Source organism: Caloenas nicobarica, chromosome 8, assembly GCF_036013445.1.
Source record: "Caloenas nicobarica isolate bCalNic1 chromosome 8, bCalNic1.hap1, whole genome shotgun sequence".
Classification (NCBI taxonomy): Eukaryota; Metazoa; Chordata; class Aves; order Columbiformes; family Columbidae; genus Caloenas; species Caloenas nicobarica.
Window position 1 is genome coordinate 19170997 of NC_088252.1, and position 24898 is coordinate 19195894.

Below are 24898 nucleotides of genomic sequence, written 5' to 3' on the forward strand. Positions count from 1 at the left end.
CCAGGAATGCTTGCACTCTAAGCCAATTCCCCTGTTCTCCAGATAGAATTTTAGTCGTTTGTATTGCCAAGCTCTGGTTATGCCTGAGGTCTCTTTCTTTAGTTTCCTTTATTTCAGACAACTTTATATAGTTTCCCCTCTCTGGTTGTGCTGAACACCAAGTTTGGCTGAGAACTCTGACACCAAACCAGGCGATCTGAAGCCCCAATTACAAGTTCAACCGCTCAACAGCTGGCAACTCAACTGCAGGCTCCGGTACCACGGTACCACCGGTGCCCCAAGCGAGAAGGGAACAATACAAGGCTAGGATATCAAAAAAAAAAAAAAATTTAAAGCGTTTTATTCTCAGGGGAAGAGCCCAAAGGAGCAGTGACTGTAGCAGGGGAAGGACCCGGGGAAGGCCCAACCCCAGCCGGCCCCTCTCCCCAGAGCCCTCCACTCACCCCGCTCCTCAGTGTCCCTTCATGCAGTAGCAAGGCCACCCCACGAACCCTCAGGACCCCCAAGGTACCCCCCCCCCCCATTCCGCTGAACCCAGCGACCTTCCCCTCAGCCCTCCCCACCTCACCTGCCCCCAGCCCGCACCTCCCGCCTCACCGCCGCTCTCGTGCGCTGCACCTACACTTGAGCACTTGCCTGCGTTCTTACCCGCCCGTCCTCCGCTTCCTGCCTTAGGATTGGCTGTCCACGGCATAGCCCCACCTTCCGCCGGCCGCGATTGGCCCTTGTGCCCGAGCGGCGGTTCGGCGGAGCGCCGCTATTGGCGGGAAGGCGGCGGCCTGTATGTTAGGCTGAGCGGCCGGCGGAGAGGGGAGCGAAGGCGCTATTGTTGCCAGATCGCCGAGGAAAGCAGCCGGCGGACACCAGGGCCGGGCAGCGCTTTTGCGGGCCCAGGGGCAGCCATGAGCGGCGGCGTGTACGGCGGAGGTGAGTCCGGTGCCGCCTGGCTTGCCCGTCCTCCCTTCCCCCGCCCCGCGACCGTTGAGCTCGGCGCCGTCCCGTGAGGCGGCGCGTGCGAGCCTCCCCCGGGCGCTTCCCGCCGCCGCGCCGCTCCCTCAGGCCCCGCGCGGGGCCGCGGCCCGGCTCCCTCACAGCCCCGCCGCGGGGCCCGGGCCCTCCTGCGCCCGCCGCTTCTTAGACGCGGCGCGGCAGCGTGCGTGAGGAAGAGGAGGCGGTTGCAGGCCTTGTTTCTGCCCCTCCCGGCGCCCTTTCGCTGAGATGCTTCCCCCGGAGAGAATTAGCGCGGCTCGGGGTGCCGGGTGGGCCGAGAAGACCCCACGCTTTGGGAGCTGAGACGTCGTTTCCTCCCGGAGCGCTGTTTCTGCGCACCCTTCCGTGAGGACGGGAGCCCTGGTGTTTTGTTTCAAACTTTGTTTCTCCTGAGGGCGGGCAGAGCCCCTCGGCGGGGATCGGGCGCTCCCCGGTGCGACAGCCCTCACCGCCACAGCCGCTGCTTTCAGACCCGGATTGCTAATCCCGATCACCCGGGGAGCGCTGGGCTTTCCTGGGTTTGCGCGGCTGTTAGATAGCACTCTTTGGAAGCTTTGTCTTGTCATGTATTTCGATGCGGCTGTGTTGTCCGGCTTCTCTTAGAATTCCGCTTTTGCTTATGCTAAAGGAAAAGTATTGCAAATTGCGTTTAAAGCCCATCTACAGTCTTGTAATAGCTCCGGTAACTGGAGTTCTGAATAGAGAAGTTTCTCCTTGTCTTGGAAAAGATGCCTCGACTTGCTTATCTTCTTTTGCAAGCGAACCAGACAGGGGGCAGGGAAAGGTCAGGGTTATAGCAGAGTGTAATAATCATTCACTATTTTTTTCTTAACAATCTTTTCAGATGAAGTTGGGGCTCTTGTTTTTGACATTGGCTCGTATACAGTGAGAGCAGGCTATGCAGGAGAGGACTGTCCAAAGGTGAGAATCTGTGCAACTCAATGGAAATGCAATGTGAATTTACGTCTTCAATCTTGTTTCTTAGTTCCAAGTTTTCAGAATATACTGGGTTTTTTGTTCTGACTGTATTGTGTAAGGAAAGCTCTGAATTTATGAGCAAAAAACCACCCAAAACATTAATAATTCTCATATATTGCTCACCTTTTGCCTTACAGGTTGATTTTCCAACGGCCATTGGTGTGGTGCTAGAACGGGACAATGGCAGCACTCTGATGGAGATAGATGGTGATAAAGGCAAACAAGGGGGCCCAACTTACTATATAGACACCAATGCCCTGAGAGTTCCAAGGGAAAATATGGAGGCCATTTCACCTTTAAAAAATGGAATGAGTATGGTGCTCTGTCTTTTTCTACCTGTTTTTAAAATTGTATTGCTAGGCTACAAAAAGTCGTGGTTTTCATGTAAACACATGCTATGTATGGCAACGGAAGCCATAAGTAGGGATACCTGATTTATATATTGCATAAAGTATAGTTGCTTTACAGCGTTGGTGGACTTTCAGCATAATTCTTGAAATGTTATGATCATGATGCTTATAGAGAAGAGATTTGTGCAAAGCTATTAAAGGAGATATGTGTCTGCTGAGGATGGCATTTGGCTAAAGAGCTCTACACAAAAAAAGCATTGGAAAACCTGTATGTATTTATGTAATGGAAAAAAGCTTGAAGTAACTAATCAGCTCACTTCACTGTTGTTACAGTTGAAGACTGGGATAGTTTCCAGGCAATTTTGGATCACACTTACAAGATGCATATTAAATCTGAAGCAAGTTTGCATCCTGTCCTTATGTCTGAAGCACCAGTGAGTAAAAGCAGTGTTGCATTTTGAAAAGTCTTAACTGTATCTTCTTACTGACTCTCCACACATTAGTCTTGAACAAGTCTGAGATTGGCTGGTATGTTATGAGTGTTAAAACTTAGCTACAAAAAGAACAACTTTAAAATACTTTGCCAGGCTCTGGAAAGTAATCTGTTTAAGAAAAATGTCTAAAAAAGAAAACAATTTTAAATAGTGTGCATGACTTGTATTAGAAACTGTGCTATTGTTTTTCACTTATTGAAAATAAGTCAAAATTTTTAAAAAAATCTCACTGCCTAGAATAAAAGTGAAAAGATGTTTGGATGTCTTATGTATTAAGTTACAGTTAACAAAATGCCATTGAAAAATCTGTCACTTCATTCATTCTTACAACTAATATTACATGACAGAGAATGATATTTATAATGGAGAAGTTTTAGTTTTTCTGTCTTAATTTGCGTAAATGGCCTGTAATGTAAGTGAAGTGGGTGAACACAAATTTCTGGGAAAATACGTGGACAAGGTTTCTGTCATTTACTAACGCTCAGCATTTGAAGAGCAAATCTTAGAGTCAGAATACAAAAGGTAGACATGCCATACAAAAAATATGCTTTTCTTTAATAAAATCTTATGGAAAGGATTTTATTTTTCATTATTCCCTTGTGTTGAATTGTAGCTTGCAGAGTATGGATGAATTGGCAATGGTTATTTCATGTTTGATGGCTCAGTGGGTGTCTGAAGAGAGGTTCCCATTAACATTCTCCTTACAGAACTAATCTTACTTTAATGTATTGGCTTGGAAAAAACATGTTTTCAGTAATGTGTAGAATATTTGATATATATCCTGGCTTAATCGCAAGTACAGTAGAACTGTAGGAAGATACCTTGGAAACAGGAAAATCTGGATTTATTTTTCTTTCAACTGGGCAAGTTATTTCATGTATCTTTCCCCTTAAAAAATGGGCATGTTGCTTGTTTTAGACAGTTCTTTGAGAGACAGATACTGGAAGAGCTGTAGAAGTGTCAAGAAATCTCTGTTGTAACAGTAAAAGTTTATATCACTTTTGCCCTTGAGTTTCAGAAGGCTTTCTGTATTTTTAAGTTGATACTTCTTTAATTCTGTGTGATAGATAAGCATTATTGTAGAAGAATTTGAACTTAAAAAATGTTCTAAAGAAGTAAATTACTAGAAATCTGTCTCTATAGAATTTTGATATAATTTGAAACCTTGGCTATAGTAAATCTAATTAGTTCTTTATTATGTTAGCATTCTTTTAGTGTGCTCTAATGATCCTCAAGATAAACACATCTTCCTTTTGGTCACTTGTTTGTGGTTTGATTTCTTTTTTTCTTCTAGTGGAATACTAGAGCAAAGCGTGAAAAACTGACTGAATTGATGTTTGAACACTACAACATCCCTGCTTTTTTCTTGTGTAAAACCGCTGTTTTAACAGCGTATCCTTTGGAATGCTTCACCACTTTTGTTGTTGTTGTTGTTTTCTTCTCTAGCAAATAACAGTAAACTTGTTCTATGCAATTCCTAGTGTAACAGCATGTCTAACTGTTCTTTGTTCAAATTAGTTTTTCCATAAACATCTAAGGAGGAAGTAAACAAATTCTGTTTCTGAACTTTAGAGCTTTAGAGCTCGATTTTGAAGTTCTCCCAGTCTGACTGTTTTCCTTGGAGGCAATGTCTGACTTTTTTTCTTTTTTCCCCATTGTCTACCATGGGGAAGAATATTACAGACCTGAAATGGTGTTGTCCAGACTACTAAATACAGTAATTAGAGTTTTAAGTTCCTATAGCCTTAAGATGAATATTCGTAATTATTTTGAACTAATAACATGTTTTCAGCTTCAGAGTCAAAATGAATTGTATGTATGTAGAGTATTGGCTTGAAGTCTCACCTTTGTACATCCAAAGCTCAAGTTAGTTCACAGACAAAAGTTAAATGCTATTTTTTCTATGAGGTTGTGCACTTCACAGGAAGAAGATATGCTCTGGAAAAGGAATAACACATTGAGGTCCTCGTTCCTAGTTATGCTCTAAATATTTGGCAACATTTTTTTCTAAAGTGAAAATTACAATGTTTTCCTTAATAATTTTGGCAAGTTTTGCTAATGGGAGATCTACAGGTCTCATTTTGGATAGTGGAGCAACACACACCACTGCTATTCCAGTGCATGATGGATATGTACTTCAGCAAGGTAAAAATCTCTATGGGTAACCACATTGTAGTATCAAGGTTGAGTTAGCTTGCTTTCTGCTTTTACAGTTTTGTTGTGAAATCTGTGTGTCCCCTTAAATATGCGGGAAAAAAAAAAAGAAAAACTTAATGATGTTCACTGACATAGTTTGTTGGGAGAGTTTATTTGTGATTTCAGTGCTTTCCAGGTTGGTGGGGTTCTTTTGTGTATTGGTTCTCTTTTTGTCTTCTAGGTATTGTAAAGTCACCACTTGCAGGAGACTTTATTACTATGCAGTGCCGGGAATTGTTTCAGGAAATGAATATAGAGATAATTCCTCCATATATGATTGCTTCAAAGGTGGGAAAGTAACTTTATTTAGTAAGTGTTTGCTTGGGGAGACACTTAAATGGCTAACTGATGATCATTTCTCCTGCAATCTCAGGAGGCAGTTCGTGAGGGATCACCAGCAAATTGGAAGAGAAAAGAGAAGTTACCCCAGGTCACTCGGTCTTGGCACAACTACATGTGTAATGTAAGTCAGTCATTTCTGCCACTCTCACACTCCCCATGTGTCCCATAAAGAAGTTTTATGTGCAAGTATATCAGGTTTTCCTCTTGAAGAACTAGAAAATCTTCAAAAAGTCATTATCCATTCTATAAATTCTATTACATTGAAGACTGAAATTCTTATAACCATATTGTCTTTACCTCCATAGTGTGTCATCCAGGACTTCCAAGCTTCTGTCCTCCAAGTATCAGATTCAACCTATGACGAACAGTACGTCACTGTTTTCCTTCTTGTAAAATTAATTATCAGTTGTGCATGGGGTGCTTAGCCTGTTCCTTGCTGTTGGCTGGTTTTATTACAGAAGTTTTTAGATAAAAAAAGTTTATTTCTGAAAGTAGAAACACAGCGTGCATCCAGGTGATAATTTTTTATGTAATATTCCAAGATGCATGAGACCATAGTAAGTATTACCGAAAGTGTAAGTCATATCAATCACAATATTCTTGTTGAAACCTTGGTGTATAATGCTACTCAGATACCATCGTGTTTACATTGCACTTTACCATGTCACTTTCTGACTGATGCTCCAGGGTAGCAGCACAGATGCCGACAGTTCATTACGAGTTCCCCAATGGCTATAACTGTGACTTTGGTGCTGAGCGTCTAAAAATTCCTGAGGGATTGTTTGACCCTTCAAATGTAAAGGTAAAACAACTATGATATGTAGTAATTGGAAGGCTTTAAATTACTAGATTATCACGACTTCCTATGGCATGATGTTTTTAATTTCATGATTTATATGTGTATATTTACACTGTGTGGTTCTCTTGGGGGTACAATATGCCTGTGTTGTATTAAGGTTGGACAAGCAAAGGATGAAATGTAGTTCAGAATGGGTGGTGATAAGCTGAATGGGAGAAGGGGATTTTTTTTTTTCTTCGATAAAAAATGTTTAGCTCCCTCTCTAGTAATATTTGTAAATTCAGCTCATTCAGGGCTTCTATACGCCTTGCTCTTTTGAAGTGATGATCTGTAGATTACTAATTTTAATTCTAGGGTTTATCTGGTAACACGATGTTGGGTGTGAGCCACGTTGTCACAACAAGCGTTGGAATGTGTGATATAGACATCAGGCCGGTAAGTGTTAGTCAGACATGTATTATTTTAAGGCACAGATATTTTTGTGCTTATATAATGTTTTGGAACTGGAACATTTGATGAAGAAATGTGGATTTCCTAGGATAATGATAAACACATTAGTACAATTCTCTATGTGTTACATATTTGTATATGGAAATAGGTACAACTACTGTTTTGTTATACAAAATGCTAAATCAGGATTTTTTACTTTTACTCAGTGTTTGTACCTATCTTTAAATAGCTAATGTCCAGATTTTGTGGCTGGCACTGCATAACGTTCATTGAATTGGCTTCAGATAAGGATGGAGCCAGGCTCTTCTCGGTGACAACCAGTGATAAGACAAGGGGCAATGGTTATAAGCTGGAACACAGGAGGTTCCACTTAAATTTGAGAAGAAACTTCTTCACGGTGAGCATGATGGAGCACTGGAACAGGCTGCCCAGGGAGGTTGTGGAGTCGTCTTCTCTGGAGACATTCAAAACCCGCCTGGACGCCTTCCTGTGTAACCTCATCTGGGTGTTCCTGCTCTGGCAGCGGGATTGGACTAGATGATCTTTCGAGGTCCTTTCCAATCCCTGACATTGTGTGTGATTCTGTGATTTTATGTTCATAATTTTGAGTCTTATCTTCGGATTTTTGGGCATGGCAGATACACTTTCTAGATAAGCAATCATATGGAACTTTTGTAGAGGGTAGAAGGAAGAAAAGACATTTTAAAGGAAAAGTGTCTGTTTAAAGCTATGTTCTGACTTTCTCAGGTGCCAGTTCAAAAAAGATATACAAGTCTGATATGGACTGCATGGGGATTGTTGCAAAAATTTTTCCTCTTAACTGGCATGTCAGGCTGGCTGAGTAGGCCAGGCCATGATTTGTGTTCACCAACTGCAGCGTTACTGAGATGGAAAACTGTTGCAGTGCTGTGGGGTTTTTCTTTGTGGCTGGGACATCCAGCTGTAAGGAAACCAACAGTTTGGATACAGGAGATATCTGTAGGTGTAGGGTTCTCCATAGCAGAAAATATTTTGTGAAATCATTTAAAATAATTTATCACATAGCTTCTGGCTTGCTTGTTTAACATTAAGCTGTCTTGAAATATTTTTCAAGTGATTAAAAAATTAATTCGGTTGGGAGAAGTAATACATCACATGATGCCAACAGTATTATTACTGTTGATTATATGTACTTGTGTGCCATCCTCTCTATTCTGTGAAACAGTTGTTTTCAGAATGATTTCAGAGTTAATATTGTAGGCTGCTTATTCTTTTTTTAGGGCCTCTATGGCAGTGTGATCGTAGCAGGAGGAAACACTCTAATACAGAGTTTCACAGACAGATTGAACAGGGAGCTGTCTCAGAAAACTCCACCGGTAAAACAACTCTTTAAATTACTTCATTGAGTTACTTCTTATTTTGCATTTCTGCCAGATAAATACACAAGTGTGTATCATAACTTTGACTTTGTTAGGAACCCAGCAGCCGAAGAGATTTCTGTGGAGTAAAAAAAAATCTCCTTCTTCTCTAAAGAAAGAAGTCTTGGAAAGTTCTTATGCGAAACTAATTCCACCAGATATTATAAGAGCTTTCTGAATATTTTACTTTTCCATTCCTGCTTTCAGATTGTGATTCTAAGTTCTGTAATTGTCCCTAAGTAGCAGTTGCTATTTTCCTTGATGGCCTCTCTTCTGAAGTGTTGCTGACTAACCTGAGGCATATTCAGTCATTCTGTCTGAGGTCTTGTCACTTTGTCATGGGAATTGTTCTTCCTAGATTCTACAGACAACTCAATCTACTCATAAATAAAACGTGGTGATTTAACATATTTATATATTTTTTTAAATCACCTGATGTCAAAGAAAGTATTAATACCTTACACCTGTGTTCTTGAGATCACATATAGCTTATGATATTTCTTGAATATTCTTACTCAGGAAAAAAAGTTGTATCAACTCTGAAATAATTGCTAGGAGAAACTGAGAAGGGTAGTTACTTGCTTGACACAGCTGAGGAGGAACCCAATTAAATTCAAATATTTTATTGCTGCAAGATCTTTTGAAAGCAAAAGGAGTGAATAGGTCCAGAAAGGACAAGGTTAGTAAAGTTCAGCAACATGAAACATTTTGGTCCCAGTGCACGTTTTAAGTAGCACACTGTTAAGAGATGGCAATATATACTATGAGTATTAGTGCTTTCTACCTGCCCTATTTCTGGCCTTAAGCATTTGCTGCTGTTCCGTGTTGGGAAACAAGATAAAAGCCACACGTGTTCTGTTCCACTGTGGCTGTTCTTGAATTCTAAGTACAGGGCAGATGAGCATCATTGCAAGTTCAATAAAATTGACCTTTTTCACCTGCATGTTGGTATATACACCAAGTTCCTCATGCTGTCCTTCTCTTGTCCCTAAAGGTCACTAGCCTACAATTTGTCTGATTGTTCTTTCATTTTTCCTCCTTTTCTATTCAGAGCATGCGCCTGAAGTTGATAGCAAACAACACAACAGTGGAGCGGAGGTTCAGCTCATGGATTGGTGGTTCCATTTTGGCTTCTTTGGTTAGTAAAATTGTGTTACTATATTGCTATGCTAAGCAGCCCTGTCACCCAAAAATGTAATTCTGCCTAAGTGTGCATTGCAGAGTGTGTGCCACCGTAGCAATCATGATCTTGTCTATCCTTGTAGTAAAGTGAAGGGAATCTGTTTAAAAAAAACTAGAGAACAAGAGCATTTCCAATCAAAAAATAACTTTCCGTATTCTCCCATGAATAAGCACCATGAATAGGCTTGAAATGCAATGTCTAGAAATAACATGTATATAGTACACCATGAAAGTGGCAAATCTGTTTCTGCATCATATTACTGAGTTTAATTCTACAAGTTACTGAGTACTGAAATGGTTTGTGAGGATTAGTTCAGCAGTAAGGGAAAGGGAGACTGAAATCAGCTTTCGATACTGCAACTTCTGTCTGAAGTTTAATCACCAGCAATATAAAACTCAAATGAAAAGGTAGATAAGCAGGTCAAGTCCTCTTACCTCATTTAATGTAAAGACTTGCTTGCTTTCCCCCCTAGGAAAAGCTAATCATGTTTTTCTTAACCTTCATTTGTTTTCTCATTTGTTTTCTATTGTGTGTTTTGTGTTTTATTGTTTTTTGGGTTTTTTTAGGGTACTTTTCAACAGATGTGGATTTCTAAACAAGAATATGAAGAAGGAGGGAAACAGTGTGTAGAAAGAAAATGTCCTTAAGCCTCCTACTGTGAAAACTGCTGCCTGCTCAGTGCTCCTTCTGTTTAATAGCTTTAGCATACTCAGGAATGGGATGGACTCTTTTTTGTAGAAAGTTTATATTGGATTTTTTTGCATAATTCAAGTTCCATTTTAACAAACCTTAGAAATTTTAAGAGACCTAATTGGTACTATCATAGAAAAAGGATGTTTACATCCCTTGTAAAGCAATAATTCATGTAACAAGCATTTTATAATTTTGTATAAATGTCTATTTTCTCTAGTGTCTTTTCCTGGGAACAGCTTTACAGGTTAGCTAATAGATAGAGGCATAACCTTGCAAATGCCCGTGCAAACTTACTTAAAATCTCTTGTCTACTTTTACATATTAGTCTTCCTTGCTGGTACTTTAGCCTTAAACTGCTCTTATTTCTTTCTTAAAAAAAATAAAATTTGGTCTTTTATATTTGAGCAAATTTGTGAGTACTTGCAGAGAAAGTTACTTTTCTGTTTTAAAAATTGAATGTTTGTATTTAGTAATCTACTATAGGTGACTCAGTTTACTCTCTCATCAAAGTATTACATTCCATGTAGTGAATGTTATATTAAGCACTGGTTTGCTAATTTTCCATTATGGAGCAATTTTATTTCGGTAAACAATCAGTGCTTTCCACCTAAGAATGTATATAATGCCTTTGTGATGTAGGTGAGAAGGAAAACTTGTTGGAGCCAGGAAAGTTAAGGCAAAGAATTGTCTCTCCAAGATGAGAATAGTCATTAGAAGACCTCGGGATGTGGCTGGGCCATCTTACAGGGAGCTGTAACTCAAGGAACAGTCACTGCTTGGTTATGGCTGGTTTAGCTCTCTCAGCTGACTCGGCAGGGTCGGTAAGTGCCTGCATTTTGCACCGGGAGTGCGCACTCAGGGTCAGAAGATGTAGGATGATTTATTTTTCAGCTGGAACTGGCTGTCAAGATGCAGCTCTGTGTTGCTGTTAAGCTTACTTTAATTTACAACTGTCTCGTGTGCTGTATTGGAACACAATGAAGTTTTGCTCCTTATCTTGAAAGATGTGGAAAACCAAATAGCATTTAACCGATTAGAAAAAAAAAAAATAAAAAGTAAACAGTACTGCTACATTTTTGGTATCCTAAAAGGATCTTGTGGGTAAATAATGATGAGGCCTCTAGCTGAAAACAGTTTCACATTACCTGTCAACAATAAAGTAATTTATCAAAACAGCCTGCTTTTTGTCTGATCATGATAACCATTAGTTGCTCTTGAGACAAAATTGCTTGCTCTGCATGTTCAAAGCTATTGACAAACCGCATTTCTCTCACGAAATGAGGCAAACTTAAGTCAGCTACAAGGTTTCATACGTGTAATCAAAGTTATCTTCTGTTTATCTTAGAAGAATTATAGTACAGTGGTAATATCTGTGAATGTTCTAGCACCATATAGAGAGCAAAACACTTTCTGGGGTTTTCTCACCACTGTTGAGTTTCTGTTTGAGAAGTGGGTATTTTGTGTGATGCAGAGGAGTAAGTGAAGGTCAAGATGATAGAGGTTGGTATGTTTATCTCCTACAGTTTTAGTTCCTTTGGAGTTTCCCGTTTATCACATTATATTGCATGCCACATTTGCTTCCTAAAAAAGTAGTATTTTTGAGTTTATTCTAAACTTCTACACAATCTCATTGGAAGGTTAAAAGCTTTCATGATGCAGGTGTTTACCATCAACTGGGAGTAGGAGCAGTACCTTTCTACTTCAGTTTCACAGACTATTACCAGTCTTCCTACAACCATTCTGCATGCTGCAAAACTGCATTGCACAAATGTTTGAATTTGTGATGGATATCTGGAAATCTAGGTATAAAGACTGTATTGTTAAAAGTTCACATGCTGAATATTTAATATTTCTAATAACCTGACTTAAACCAGGGAAAAAGTCCCTCACAGCAGATGGAAGAGCCTATTTTCCCATGCTTTTATGTAGAAGGCACACATAACGTGAGTGACGTATCAGTACTCAGTTGATCAGGGAATAAAGGCCACTATGTGAGTTCCAGAGGATCTTGTTTATCTGGTTTTAATACATATTTGTTAAACTAAATCAGGTAACTATTATCCCTACATTTTATACATTCGTGTGGCAGTCAGTTGCTGCTTTTCACTGATGTATATCTCACGTTTATCATAGCTGGGTAATAGGTCACTTTTTCAAATGTTTCTAGAAACAACTGTTAAGGTTAAGTTGAGTTATGCACTAAAGCTGCTTTTCAATTCCAGATCAGAATTTTAATTTAGGTCAAATATGGGATTAAAAAATAAAAAAAGATGGAGCCTCAGGACTGCTCAGTTGAGTTGTTTGGTGCTTTCAGAACTCGTTTCATGTTTCAGTCACAAAGATACTCGACCAATTGCTTGCAGTTCTCTTCCAGCATGTTACTGCTGGCTCTGGGATTTTGCAGCAAGGTGAGGGAACTTCCTTTCCAAGACCTTCCGCCTTGTCCTCTCTAGGTTTTGCTTTCTTGCTTTTCTACGTAAAAATTTTTCAAGTCTGAGTCTGAAATAAATAATTAAGTGTGGTTAATTTCTAAATAGCTTGTAACATCCTTAATGAGTCCCCTAATCAAACAGAGGCTCCCAATGATGAACAACTTAAGTATTAATTTGCTTTCAAGAAGCAAAAATGCCTGCAAAGCAAACTGGTTTTTTTCCTTCTGCTTTTGAATTCCACAGAAATTCAGCCTCTGGGAGGATCTTAGTACTCTGCATGTAAAATGACTTTTACAAGGCAACTAAGTCCTTTAACTGAGATGAGAAGAACAAAAAGAAACAGAAAAAAGTGGTAATCTTAAAAAGCCTTATTTTCAGTCTACCAGCTTTAAAAACAAACAAACAAACCCCACCACAACACAAGATTACTACTATTTTTCCTTGCAAAGTGGAATAAAGAGGATGGAGGAACAGATCAGAAAATAATTTTCAATGTCAAAAAAAATATTTTTACCTGATGAAGTGATTCACATGACGTAAGTAATAGAATCTCCTCTTTTTGTGTTTTTTGTTCAAGTACCATGGTATTGGCCATTCCTTGTAAGTGTACCTGTTAGAGAAATATGACTACAGAATGTATACTTTTTGTCTTCATTTTTTGGATTCTACCAGTTACATTTGGTTACAGTACAGTGATCACATGCTCTGACCACTAGATTGCAGAATTTGAATGTGGTTATTTACTTTCAGCTCTACCACTGGCTTGGTTTGTAACTCCATCTTGTATGTAGCTCAGCACCTTTGTGTAGGAAGTGGTCTTGTTTTAAAACCTGCATGTTTGAATAGGGGGCCCAGTATAGAGATTCTTTGCATCTACAAATTAAAGTTACTCCTTCATAAGAAAACTTTCTAAAGCTGATATGATAAACTCTGTGAAGGGAGTCTTGTTCTACTGCAATTTTGTTTTAAATGCCTATGTTGGAGTGTAATGTCAAGTGCAAGTCTGCCTGAACATAAGTCTCTCCCTCTAAAAAGAGACTATTATTTCTGTTTGGAGTTTCTCTTGCATATGGGCCGCACAGATGGCTTGTGTGTAGACTCACCTACGGAGTCCAGCACATCCAGACTGTGTCAGAGCTACTATGATGTGTATTGCAGAGTTTCTGCATGTGTTCAAAGACAGTTTTGTGTTGTCTGATGTTTCCTCCTGCTTTAAATGGGCATTTGACTTGCAAATATATGGGCAAACCCCTCTTTGTGGGCTGTTTCAAGCAGAAAGAGATTTACAGAAGCCTTATCCTTAGAGATGTAAATCTAGTGGTTACTGCATTTAGTACTCTGCTGATTTATAATGGGTAAAAAAATGCACAACAGCTGAAAAATGCATCATCATTATGATGTGTGATCTTCTGTTATCTACACTGTTACTGCAGAGCTGAATACTGTAATTAGTGCTTCAGATGCCAGTGTGATGTGGGTAAAATACTGGTTAATGAAACAGCAGCGTCATCACCCAAAATTACGTATTATTGAAAGTATCTGGACAATAAATAATTCTAAAAGTAGAAGCTTCTAACTAAGTTAAATATCTGCCAAGACGAGTATGGAATTGCAGCAAATGTATATGTGGTCTGTTGCAATATTTTGGGTGGTTGTCCACCAATATGTGGATTTTGCATTATACCTGGGGAAGTCCAGATGGTTCAACTTGAACAGTACTCCCTAGTTTGTTCATGTGTTACAGAATAGCTGTAGTAACAGACATCCTCCTAGTACAGAAATCATAATAGTCACATGGAACTAATTGTGTTATAATTACCGGTTGACCTTGCTACTGAATTACTTAGTAACAATTATAACCACATAAAAAACCCCAAGACTCAAGAAGCACCTGAACACTGGTTTTTTTCTATACACTATATGCATCCTTTCTTGATTAGATAAGGATTTTCTGGTAAAGAGAGATAACACAAGAAAAATTCACGCATATGAAACAAACATTTTCTTTTCCATACCAGTAGGTGCGTCCTAAGAAGTCATGTCTCCACTCGCCAGGTACTGGTTTTTCATGGCCCGTTTGTAAAAGCCTCAAAGCAATTTCTCTTTCTTTGACAACCAAGTCTATATTTTTCATCGATTTTTCTACCTGGAAACAGGAAATAGTTTCAGGATGCGCCAAAAAACCCCCATGCTGATGACTTAAAAAAATCTCAAATGCATGTCTCAGACAAAATTTAAAGGAAAAACAAAGGTAAAACACACTAGGAATTCCATCATGAGTAATCTCACAGTTGCAGACTGAGTGAAGTGGCCCTGTGTACTACAACAGTAAAGAACAGGCGCCTACAAAAAGCCAAGTTACAAGTATAAGAGATGAAATAACTGACAGTGAATATTCATTAAGAACTATGTGGCTAACACATAAAGCCAGATGAAGGTTTGTAGTCAGGTCTGTCTCATAATATTACCATAACACACATTACACATGGCAGCATGTTAAATGCTCTGGGAAGCAGCTGATTTTAATAAGCAGATTGCTGTATTCTGCCTTGGTGCAATCACAGTATTTAACTGGTGCTTGACTTCTACTTTTCTTGGGCTTCAGCCAAAACCAAACAGGCAATTAGTAAAATTTTACTTTTGAAGTGTTGGGGCCACTTACTTAACAAGTTCCATCCCAACAGAAGTTCTGCTGTGATTTGTAGTTGCTGAATATGGATGTGTAGGTGAGACTAAGCAGAAAATACTGTTCAGAATGGAAGTCACAAAACACAGTTGAGAAACGGTATTACGATAAATTAGAACAATGTACACTAGGAGATCCAGAGAATTTTACATTGGATCTTCCTTAATTTATAAGTACAGTGATGAAATTACAAGAGTAGACCAAATAAATCCATGTCTGACACAAAAAGAGATCATAATGCAGTTGTATGTGATGACAAATAACAGTTAAATGATTAACCAAACAAAGAAATTCAGATGAACAATGTAAAGGTCAGACTTTTCCCAGATTTATTTGGATAAATAGGGGGATATCTGAGAATCATGTCAAACAGCTGTATTATTTAACTGGCCAGTGAAGGTGCAGATTTCCATCTGTGAGACAGAAGCATAGAGATGGCAGTCAAATTATAAGCAAATTAAATTTTCAATGGTAAAGATACTGAAGAAAGACTTTAATAAATTAATGGCAGAATCATAAAAATGCAAAAGGAGGGGATGACAAAAGTGAGGACAGCAAAGAAACAAAGGGCACAAGTTTGGAGAAGACAACATCGGAGACAAGAAGCTGGCAACAGTTAAGTAGCTAAAAAAAGTTTATGAAGGGTAAGAATATAGATAATGTTGAAGTCCTGCCAGCAAGTTTCTGGGCATGAAGATGGCAAAATATTCCTTAACATTATATAAAAAGTGGAGAGGCCTTTCCTACTACATTGCTTGAGAACAGTGTGCTTATACAAAAATCAGGGAAGTAGTTTTAAATAGTTTTAACAAGCTTACAAACACTTCACCTTTCACTCAGCAATTTTACTTGGAATTATATTTTTAGCTAGTATGAAAAAGTTACCTTTTCTAATCTCTCTGGACTTGGCATAGGCTTGAGCTGTCGTTTTGATTCTTGCTCTAAAGTTAAAAGCATGTTTTTTTCCTTCAGTAGGACATACCTAGAGCAGAAAGCATAGTACTTCAAAAGCAATTTCTAGATGCTTTAGCAATTATTCACTTACTGCCCTGCTGGATAGAACACACTTGTCCAACCTATAATCCCATATCCTATACCTCCTAGCTTCACATAAAGAAGCAAAAAGATCCTGAGAAGAGCCCTCCCCTGCCCACCTCTGCTGGGCTATGTGCAGGACATACAAGGCAAGGCTGAGGGAGACAGATTTACTCAACCTAGGATAGAGGCGGCTAAGGAGGGATGAGGTTTCCACTAAGTAGTCTTCCAATACCTGACAAAGAGCCAGACTCTTCTTACAGGTGCACAACAGAAAGACAACACAACAAGGAAAGAACTATTCATAGTAACAGTGAAGTGCTACTTTAGCCGTGGCACAGGTTGCCTAGAGTGGTGATGCCATCTCCAGCCTCGGAGATTCTCAGAATCGGAATGGTCGCAGGCCTGAGCAACCTCATCTCATTTAGCGGTTGGTTCCACCCAAGCCTGCTCACAACCAACTCTGTGCTGCAGTTCAACGACCCCCAGAGGGCTCAAACTCAGCGTCTTCGTACCAAACCTGAACCCTCTGTACTGGACACGTCCATGACACAGCCCCTGCAGCACAGCTTTCCTGTTTTGAGCACTATGGGAACTGCTCCAAGCCCAAAGCAGCTTCAGCACACAGAGCTGCATGGCAGACTAAGCTAGTGGCTAATCACTTCACTAGCCACATTTTAAGAAAACGTGCAGACATGCTTTGAAAGAAAAGATGCTACTGGACTAAAACTTACTTACCAAAGTTTGTGCAGGTCTTCACTACTCTTGGCCCTTAGCTGCTTTATATTCCACGCATCCCCTGAAAAAAAAACAAACCTTTAAAATATTAATTTAATAGAACAAAGTTATCCTAAAAAAATAAAAGTGCTTCTATTTGCAAGCTCAGCTGACTCAACAGAACAGGGATGACTTTAAAAAAAAAATACTGCCTCTTGGAAAGCTGTCTTTGTGGATATTCAGCTTTGCTTTGAATATACAAACACATTAAAAACGCAATGACATGTACTGTTTATTAATGTTTGTAAAAGGCTGGGAACAAGGAAAGCTATTATACAAAATGAATCTTTACATTGAAATAGTTTTCTTCCATAGTACCATATATTTCATCAAAGAATGTCTTTTCTGTGATACTCTCAAGAGCAAAGCAGAGGATTTATAGCAAAATATTTTGCTGCATAATAGCTATTTGCTTTCATAAACACAGAAAAAAAAAATAACAGGCATAAAGATGCACGTGTATATGTATGTACATATAAAAAAGAAGTTTTATGTAGCTATGAATACTTCTTATAATGCAAAAGAACGGTCAGATTTCAGCTGAGGACAAGTGGCTCAAAGATAACTATGAGAAATACTAAATACAACTCACCAGACTTCACAGTTTTTTCTCCCCAGTTTTTTGGATCATCAAAAAACTCCTCCAGACCTCTCCGAGACAGAGAAGTGTGCAGAAACTTCAGCTGATGGACGGGCTCAACTTTCACCAGGTTCTTGTGGAGTGGATTCAGTGTCAATCTGCATAAAAATTGGCAGGAAAACTAGATATAAGAAGAAAAATAATATTCAGCTAAACGAGGGTGTTTCATTCATGACAGCACAGATCCCAAAGACGGATGCTACTGCCCAGCGGCAACACATGTGAGTTCAACTCTTCATCAAAATGTCACCTCACTGTTTTCTCCTCTGCCCCTGTCTCATCTAAATATCATTTATCTGTATGCAAGGATAAATAGCAATTTGAAAATTAGAAGAAGGAACAAGTTTGAGCTACGCTGTACAAGAATACAACCTCCTACATTGGCTTTAAATGGCAAAAGCGGCATAAGCACAAAAGGCACGGTATAAGCACAAAAAGGCCACGCTGGAAGCATAACGACTGCAAAACTGTAACGCGTGCAGGGAAATCCTTCATCCTGCGTTCGCACGGTGCCTTTTAACGCAAGTCACCCCGCAAGCCCCGGCCGAGGCGCCAGACGCCCGGACAGCGGACAGCCCCGCGCCCGCCTAGGCCGCTCCTTCCTCCGGGAACCGCGCTACGGCCCGCAGTGCGCCCTTCCCCAGCCTCAGCACCCCCGCCCCGGTGCCCACCCGGGGAGCCCGGCAGCCGTCGGGCCCGGCCGCGCTCCCGACAGCCGCAGCGCGGCCGTGAGGCGCCGGCACAGCGCGGCCATCCCCACGGCGGCCGCCATGACCCCGCCGCCTCTCCCACAATGCCAGGCGCCGGAAGGAGAGTGAAGGATCTGCCCTTTTCCAAGATGGTGGCCGCTTAGCTTCACCCAGCGACGGGCAAGGGGCGTTGCTGGCTCCGCCCCCGTGCCAGTTCCAGCTATGGCGGCCATGAGCCTGCTGCTCCGGGCAGCGGCTGCCTGGGGAGCTCGGCGGGCCGCGAGCGGCGTGGCGGGTGCTGCTCGTCTTCCTTGGCTCGCCGGGGCCGCCCGCCTGCCCGGCACCGTCGGTAGGGCCTCGGCGGCGGGAAGGAGGGGGGCGGGTGTGCCAGGGGCGGGGTGACCTTGGAGAGCGGAGGAGCGGTGTCCCCTGAGGAGAGGGGCGCGGGAGGACGCCTCAGGGAGGTTTCCCCCCGCCGCCTCAGGGAGGTTTCCCCCCGCCGCCTCAGGGAGGTTTCCCCCCGCCGCCTCAGGCAGGTTCCCCCCGCCGCCTCAGGCAGGTTCCCCCGCCGCGGCCGGTGCGAGGCCGGGGCCGCGTCTGGGCGGCCCAGCGGGCGCGGGGGCCTCTCTCCGGTGTGGGCTCCCGGCTGGGGCGGTCGCCGCTCCCTTGGCTCCGGCGCTGGGCAGGAGCGGAGCCGGGCGGGAACGGTACCGGCTGCTGCGGCTGTTCGGGGCTGAGCTGGTGCGGGAAACGCGTTCAGTGTGCAGGGACATCCCTCGAGGGGCTGCAACGTGTGTCTCCGTTCCTCGGAGAAATTACATTTCTTGGGCAAAACATGGATCAAAATTGGCAGCAGGCCAAACTTCATATGCTCATCTGTAAATTTACTTGGTCTTATAAAACGACATTCAGTTATTTGTTTGTTGGGACTTGGAGGTAGAAATAGATCAAGGTCTAAAGTTATAAGAAAAGTGGGTCCGTTCTAGCAAAATAGGAAATTGGTTCAGGCAAACTTTTAGAAACATTGATGTTCTCCAGAAAACCAGCTTGTAACTTCTCAGCCACTGCTGTATGCTGCTTTTTTTTTTTTTTCCCCCAAATGAGTTGTTGACCTTATACTGGAACAATCGCCAAAGGGAGAAAAACACATAATACTTTGGTTTGATTTTCAGCTCCTGTGCGACACAGCAGCGGCCATGGGAAGAGAATGTTTATTATCAAGGCAACAAGTTTTTATGATACTCGATTTCTGAACTTGTTGGTGAGTTTAAAGCAAATTTGTTACGTTCACTGTAACACATCCAGTGCAAATGGTGTAACGGTGTCTAAAATACAACTTTCTCTAGTGTTTACGTAACAGATTCTAAAATGTGGTTGGCACTATTTACATAAACAAGAACTTCTAGTCCTCTTCCTGAGGAATTTTTTTATATGTTGTCAAATCAACGCCAGATGAAGTAAAAATATTGGCTAAATGGCAAAGATTGTGATGGGTACTTAAATTAACGCTGTAGTAGCGTTCTTAAATTATGCATCTGTGTTTATGTTTGACCCTTAAAAAGCTAGGTTTCGGGTAAAGCCTATTAGGACGGGTAACAGCCAACCTGATACAACTCCCTTCGTGTGATCAGGAGTCCTTTGTCCGTCTTGTCCAGTCACCAAAGCCAGCTGTGGCGCTATTTGTGGATTATATTGCATTGGTGTTCGTGCCTCCATACAGTTCAGTGCTGAAGCCAGTTGTCACAAGATGCTGAGAGAGCATTTGGGGACAGCGTCACTGTCTGCTGCTGCAGGGACTGACCTCTTCGGGAGGCTTAAAGCTGAACTAAATAGGCCCCTGGAGAGACACAGCATTGCTGTTTCTGTATTCTGGTTTGTTATTTAACTCATTTTAAGCAACAATCTGTCTTTACATACAACACCCTTATCTAACCTAGGAATGCAAATCTAAGATATCATTTTCAGATTAACTTCATGTAAATTTTGTCAGGCTTCTGAGTTTCCTGTACTGTTTCTTTTTCTTTTTATCCCCTATACAGAGATTCTATATATTTCTGACGGGAATACCAGTGGTACTATTTGTAACGTATGTCAACATCTTCATTGGTGAGTGCTCTGTTGTGACAAAGCTAAGTACACAGTCAAAATTCTTAAGTGGATAAATGGCAACTAAACGTGCTGGGTAGACAAAAAGAGATCTTACAAGGCTTGCTCTTTGGAAGACCATGAAATAGGCGTAACAGTTATGGTAGTATTGTATAAGTACAGAGAAGATGTTGGCAGTATTTTTCTTTTTCTGTAGTTGTTGATTTTTTTTGAAAGCTTTCCACATTTTTAAAAACTGAAAAATTCCATATTTTGACAATCTGTCAAACACCAGTGAGGTTTAGTGAACAGTTCTATATCCAAGTGAGGAATTAGATACATGCAGTGAGAAGTCTCTGGGAAAATTACAAGTCCAATTTTTCTGAACAGAGCTCAGATTGAGGGATTAATTACTCTCCATGTGAAATAATGATTTTTTTCTTAATGTGAAAGGCAGAATATAACGTACTTAAAAAAGAATACTTGATTTAAATGTTTTCCCCCTCCTTTCCTTGTCAGGTGAAGCTGAACTTGCAGAGATTCCCGAAGGTTATGTTCCAGAGTACTGGGAATACTACAAAGTGAGTATGGCATATAAAAGGGTGGCACATTATGGACAGCCTTCCTCTTGATGATACTTTTGGGAGTAAAATATGTGGAGTATGATAGTGAGGATGGGTGTATCCCTGCCATTGGGTGTCAGTGTAGTAGAACTCAAATTGCGCAATTATGATTTTGGTAAACTTGCCTTTTTTTCAGCTTTACAAAATGTGTGTTGCTGTAGGAAATGTGTTCATTGACACAAGAAGATGCGTAAAGATACAGGTCATTTGCAAGTAAACTGCTTAACCTATATGCCAGGAATTCTTTTATAATATTCCTAAATAATAAGAACAGTCTTCTGTTCTCGTTATTCTTAGCATGCAGTTTTTGCCTTTGTTTCTAGCTCTGGAACTACAACAGCTTAAGATACTGGAGTTTAAAGTGACATTACTTTCTTTTGTATTGTTTGCTAGCGTTGTTTCAAAGTCCAACATCACACATGCCTTTATATCTAGAATTGAAGATTTTTATAGTCAGAAACTCAAGGTTATACTGTTTTCATTTCATTGTATTTTCTTAAAATTAGTCCTTGGCTGCTTGCTGCAAGCACTTTTTTGTTTTTGATAGGAAGTGATTGAATTCAGTAATACTATTATGACTGTTTCAACTCATTTAGACTTTTCTTCCTAGTGAAATGACCTCTAAGTGGAAGCAAAATTTTAAAATGTTACTGATTACAGTGAAAGATTTGGAGTCCATTTCTGTGATTAGAGTGGCAGTTTAAGGAACTTTATTTCAACAGACAGAAAATAAATCATGTCTTCTGGTATCTTTTAATTTTGCTACAGAATAATCATCTGAGAGTTATCTTGGCATTAAAGATGGCAAAAGAAATACAGCTTTTCATGGTTCTGGTATTACAAATAGTTGAGCATGTTTTTGACTTTACTATTACGGTTTGAATGGCAGCACCCATAGTGTTGATGACATGTTTTCAAGACTGGTGATATGCAATATGACTTAGTTATTATGACATTTCTACTTGGAAATTGCATGAATAATCTCTGCTTTTATATTTTCAAGCACCCGATAAGTCGCTGGATAGCTCGTTACCTCCTTGACCCTCCTGAAAAGGACTATGAGAAAGAGCTGGCTTTGCTTGATGTTGAAGCGAGGAAAACTGAAATGAGGTATGTTACATAGTTGAAGTGTTTAAAAATACAGATACGTGTTGCAGTTAACTATTTTACCTTGCTTAACATACTGCATTGGATCCTGACACAACATGCTTATTCACATATCACTTGACCCCGAGCACTTGCTGCACTGGCTGGTGCCGAAGTGGAAGCGACAGTGTCTGTAGTCCCTGCCTTCTTGGCATCAGGGTTACCAGAAATTGAATGATCCCAGGGCTGTCCTGTAAAACAACCATCTCTCTCCAAAGCAGTGCATATTTATAAAGGTGTAGCTTTGTCTTCCCGAGTCAGGAAATGGACAGCTCTTTTGGCCTCTGTTAATACTTAATGAAGTAAACGACAGTTTACAGGACTAGTCGTGTTCTTTGTTGCTGTTGGAAAATTTTGTTGGCAGCAACGACATTGTTGCACTGAGTTTATTCTATACTTAGAGTAAACTCTGGTGGTAGAAGAAAGCCTGAGTTCTATGAACTGTTGCTATTGGAACCAAGACAGCATAGCTCTTTCTACTGTCACATTTACTTCTGATTTTCTTGCTGCTGTACATTTTAGTTGAAAGCTGTATTGAAACTCTCAGAACTCCTGCAAGTAGTTTTATTACTCTTTGCGTGAGATGACTTGCTAAAAAAATTAAATAGAAGGATGTTTAGTTGAATCCTTCATATTTTGGTACTACCTATGTTTCAGTAGTGTTTATAAACTGTAGATCTATAAACCGTAGATGCTAAACTCATTGCTGTTGTCAGTAACACCCTGATGTTAAACATTGCTACATGCATGATCAAAACCGAAAAACCTTCATGCTGCGTGTGTCTGTTGCTCTTTTTTTTTTAGGCTGATGGAGTTGGAAGCACGCAGACTGATGAGACACAGGGGAGATGGACCTTGGTATCATTATGAAACACCTGATAAAAATCTTGTTGACAATTCTATGAAATCCACACCTGATAATTAAACAATTTTAAGACAGTACGCATGGTCTTAAATGCATACTGATAAATTGTGACTGAGCTATGTAATATACATCCTGCTGTTTACCAATGGAAATTAATAAAAGTAAACAATGTGTTAGTTCTGACAATTTGAAAGAAACTGTGGCAGTTAAGCTCATATAGCTGTTAAAAGTTTTTAATCAGAGAAAATGCCTTATGTCAGTGGCCAACAATTACTCCTTTTCTTCAGAACATCAGTGCAAGAATGGGCTTTGTGACCTAATATATATGAAATAAGTAGGTAATGCTAGTCTTCATCATATGATTTCTAGTATTTAAAGTTTTAAATGAAAGGTACAAAAAACCGTAAGGCTGTTTTCTTTCACAATGCCATGTGTCAGATAATTTGTGGAAGATGAACTAAGTAAGAAAAATGCCTTCAAATCTTTGGAATATTAGGATTATATCTACCACTTAGACAAATACTTTCTCATTACTTGTAGTCAAACTCATCTTGCATATTGTTCAACATCTGCCATCATGTTCTCTGCATTATCTCAAAAGTTTCTCTCTTTAGATTTAATACCCTTCATCTGTCATAGTGTCTGCAATGCTGCTGCTGCTGAAATTTTTTGTCACCAGTTTTAAACTATTTTCCTCTTGTGTATGTGTAATTTATGCTTGTTTACTCTCTTATTTTCTGCAGTCTCACCTCCTACACAGTCTGTGTCCATAAAAGACTTCTTAAGGAGGCTCTATAAAACAAACAAACCAAACCACCCCCCCCAAAAAAAATCCAACCAAAGATGACTGACTTCTGTGCATCTTTCAGAAATGGACACTTCTCTATGTAGATCACCCAAAAAGTGGTCTCTCCCAAACATCTTTCTACATTGCTCTGGTTATTTGGTTGGTTGTTTTGGTTCTTTATGGTTTGTTTTTAAATGAGGTTTAAAAGCATAACAGGTACTTTTGCTATTATATATGCTTCCTGATTTTATGGTAATAGATGTAAAACACAGCCACATGCTCCCTTTGTGGCAGAAAGGATCTCCATTGATGAAAACACCGTCGGTGCTCAGTAATATGTTAATATTTCAGAAAACACTTCGTGAGGGGTACCTACCATTGTCACGTAACTTTCATGTTTTAAATATGTATCTAGTGACATGGACAATTGCATGCCAAGTAGCTGTGGGGAGGATAGTCTTTAAAATTAATTTTAACAAGGCTTTGGTCTTATTACCTCAGATATCTCCTGTGTTTTCAAAAGGCAGAAGTAAGACAGCAGTGCTTCTCTAAACCCATGACTATCTATACTGTCTGTCAGGTGTAGGAGTAGAAAGCAAAGGAAAGATTTGTAAACATTTAAAAGTGTGTCGTGCATATAAATTCAAGTTTTAGTGATTTTCGGGGGTTTGTAAGCCTATGTCTTTCACATACTTGAAAATACCCCCACTGTTCCTATGCTAAAAACTCTGTCATGTAAAGCTGCTCATGAGAAAGAAGTATCTAAGTGGACAAATACTAAACGGAGTCTTTTCCTAGTAACTGCTGTATACCTAATATTTTTAGCAATATATTCAAATTATTCATACTTTTGTTAGGGAGTTTTCTCCTTACCGTAACAGGCTAATTAAGATGAACGAGGGAAAAAAAGGAAAGTGCTATGGAAGGTTTTTATGAGAGTTTTGCTGGATCAAGCCAGGGAGAATGGTTTAGGTTGACATTAGTTAATGGGTTTTATGGGTCATCTTATTGCTGCTAGGTGAACAGGTCCCATCTTCTGCTGGGTGATTACACAACTTTTAGTACATACAAAGGGAAGTCTTGACATCAAAATCTCAAGATGAAAACTTGGAACTTTATTCTCCCAATGCACTTAGCATAGAGAGGCCATGTAAATGATTTTTTGAGTCAAAAAGGGTAAACCCTTCTGGTAACATTTAGAATAACTCAGCTTCTTTTTCCAGAGTGAATTGGAATTAAAAAAGTAAATCAAGTGAGTGTT

At 40.2% G+C, this 24898-nt stretch overlaps 3 protein-coding genes across 3 annotated transcripts; 2 read left to right on the top strand and 1 right to left on the bottom strand.

Annotated features, from left to right (window-relative positions):
- The first annotated feature begins 810 nt into the window (after positions 1 to 810).
- Positions 811 to 11047, top strand: ACTL6A (actin like 6A). The gene is made up of 14 exons (XM_065640567.1): positions 811 to 927; positions 1835 to 1911; positions 2106 to 2280; positions 2652 to 2752; positions 4107 to 4204; positions 4863 to 4957; positions 5190 to 5296; positions 5382 to 5471; positions 5656 to 5717; positions 6038 to 6152; positions 6504 to 6584; positions 7859 to 7954; positions 9048 to 9134; positions 9746 to 11047. The coding sequence occupies exons 1-14, from the start codon at positions 903 to 905 to the stop codon at positions 9824 to 9826; spliced, it is 1290 nt and encodes a 429-aa protein (XP_065496639.1). The 5' UTR covers positions 811 to 902; the 3' UTR covers positions 9827 to 11047.
- Positions 8590 to 18364, bottom strand: MRPL47 (mitochondrial ribosomal protein L47). Its single transcript, XM_065640568.1, has 7 exons — positions 18114 to 18364; positions 17395 to 17540; positions 16764 to 16824; positions 15876 to 15972; positions 14320 to 14450; positions 12819 to 12914; positions 8590 to 12371 (listed from the first exon to the last, which is right to left on the bottom strand). The coding sequence occupies exons 1-7, from the start codon at positions 18362 to 18364 to the stop codon at positions 12251 to 12253; spliced, it is 903 nt and encodes a 300-aa protein (XP_065496640.1). The 3' UTR covers positions 8590 to 12250.
- On the top strand, positions 18354 to 23561 carry NDUFB5 (NADH:ubiquinone oxidoreductase subunit B5). Its single transcript, XM_065640569.1, has 6 exons — positions 18354 to 18480; positions 19304 to 19392; positions 20171 to 20237; positions 20736 to 20797; positions 21843 to 21949; positions 22790 to 23561. Exons 1-6 carry the CDS (start codon positions 18354 to 18356, stop codon positions 22908 to 22910), a joined length of 573 nt encoding a protein of 190 aa, XP_065496641.1. The 3' UTR covers positions 22911 to 23561.
- Positions 23562 to 24898: the final 1337 nt, after the last annotated feature.

What these genes read in the sequence shown, in the direction of transcription:
- MRPL47 (XM_065640568.1), bottom strand. Translation starts at nt 18,364, where the DNA reads ATGGCCGCCATAGCTGGAACTGGCACGGGGGCGGAGCCAGCAACGCCC. An exon ending in GTCCAGAGAGATTAGAAAAG is followed by an intron (nt 14,451 to 15,875) that starts GTAACTTTTTCA and finishes TCCTGTTTCCAG; the next exon opens with GTAGAAAAATCGATGAAAAA. An exon ending in TTCTTAGGACGCACCTACTG is followed by an intron (nt 12,915 to 14,319) that starts GTATGGAAAAGA and finishes TTTCTCTAACAG; the next exon opens with GTACACTTACAAGGAATGGC.
- ACTL6A (XM_065640567.1), top strand. Translation starts at nt 903, where the DNA reads ATGAGCGGCGGCGTGTACGGCGGAG. An exon ending in CGGCGGCGTGTACGGCGGAG is followed by an intron (nt 928 to 1,834) that starts GTGAGTCCGGTG and finishes CAATCTTTTCAG; the next exon opens with ATGAAGTTGGGGCTCTTGTT. An exon ending in AAAACCGCTGTTTTAACAGC is followed by an intron (nt 4,205 to 4,862) that starts GTATCCTTTGGA and finishes AATTTTGGCAAG; the next exon opens with TTTTGCTAATGGGAGATCTA.
- NDUFB5 (XM_065640569.1), top strand. Translation starts at nt 18,354, where the DNA reads ATGGCGGCCATGAGCCTGCTGCTCCGGGCAGCGGCTGCCTGGGGAGCT. An exon ending in CTCGATTTCTGAACTTGTTG is followed by an intron (nt 19,393 to 20,170) that starts GTGAGTTTAAAG and finishes TCCCCTATACAG; the next exon opens with AGATTCTATATATTTCTGAC. An exon ending in AGTACTGGGAATACTACAAA is followed by an intron (nt 20,798 to 21,842) that starts GTGAGTATGGCA and finishes TATATTTTCAAG; the next exon opens with CACCCGATAAGTCGCTGGAT.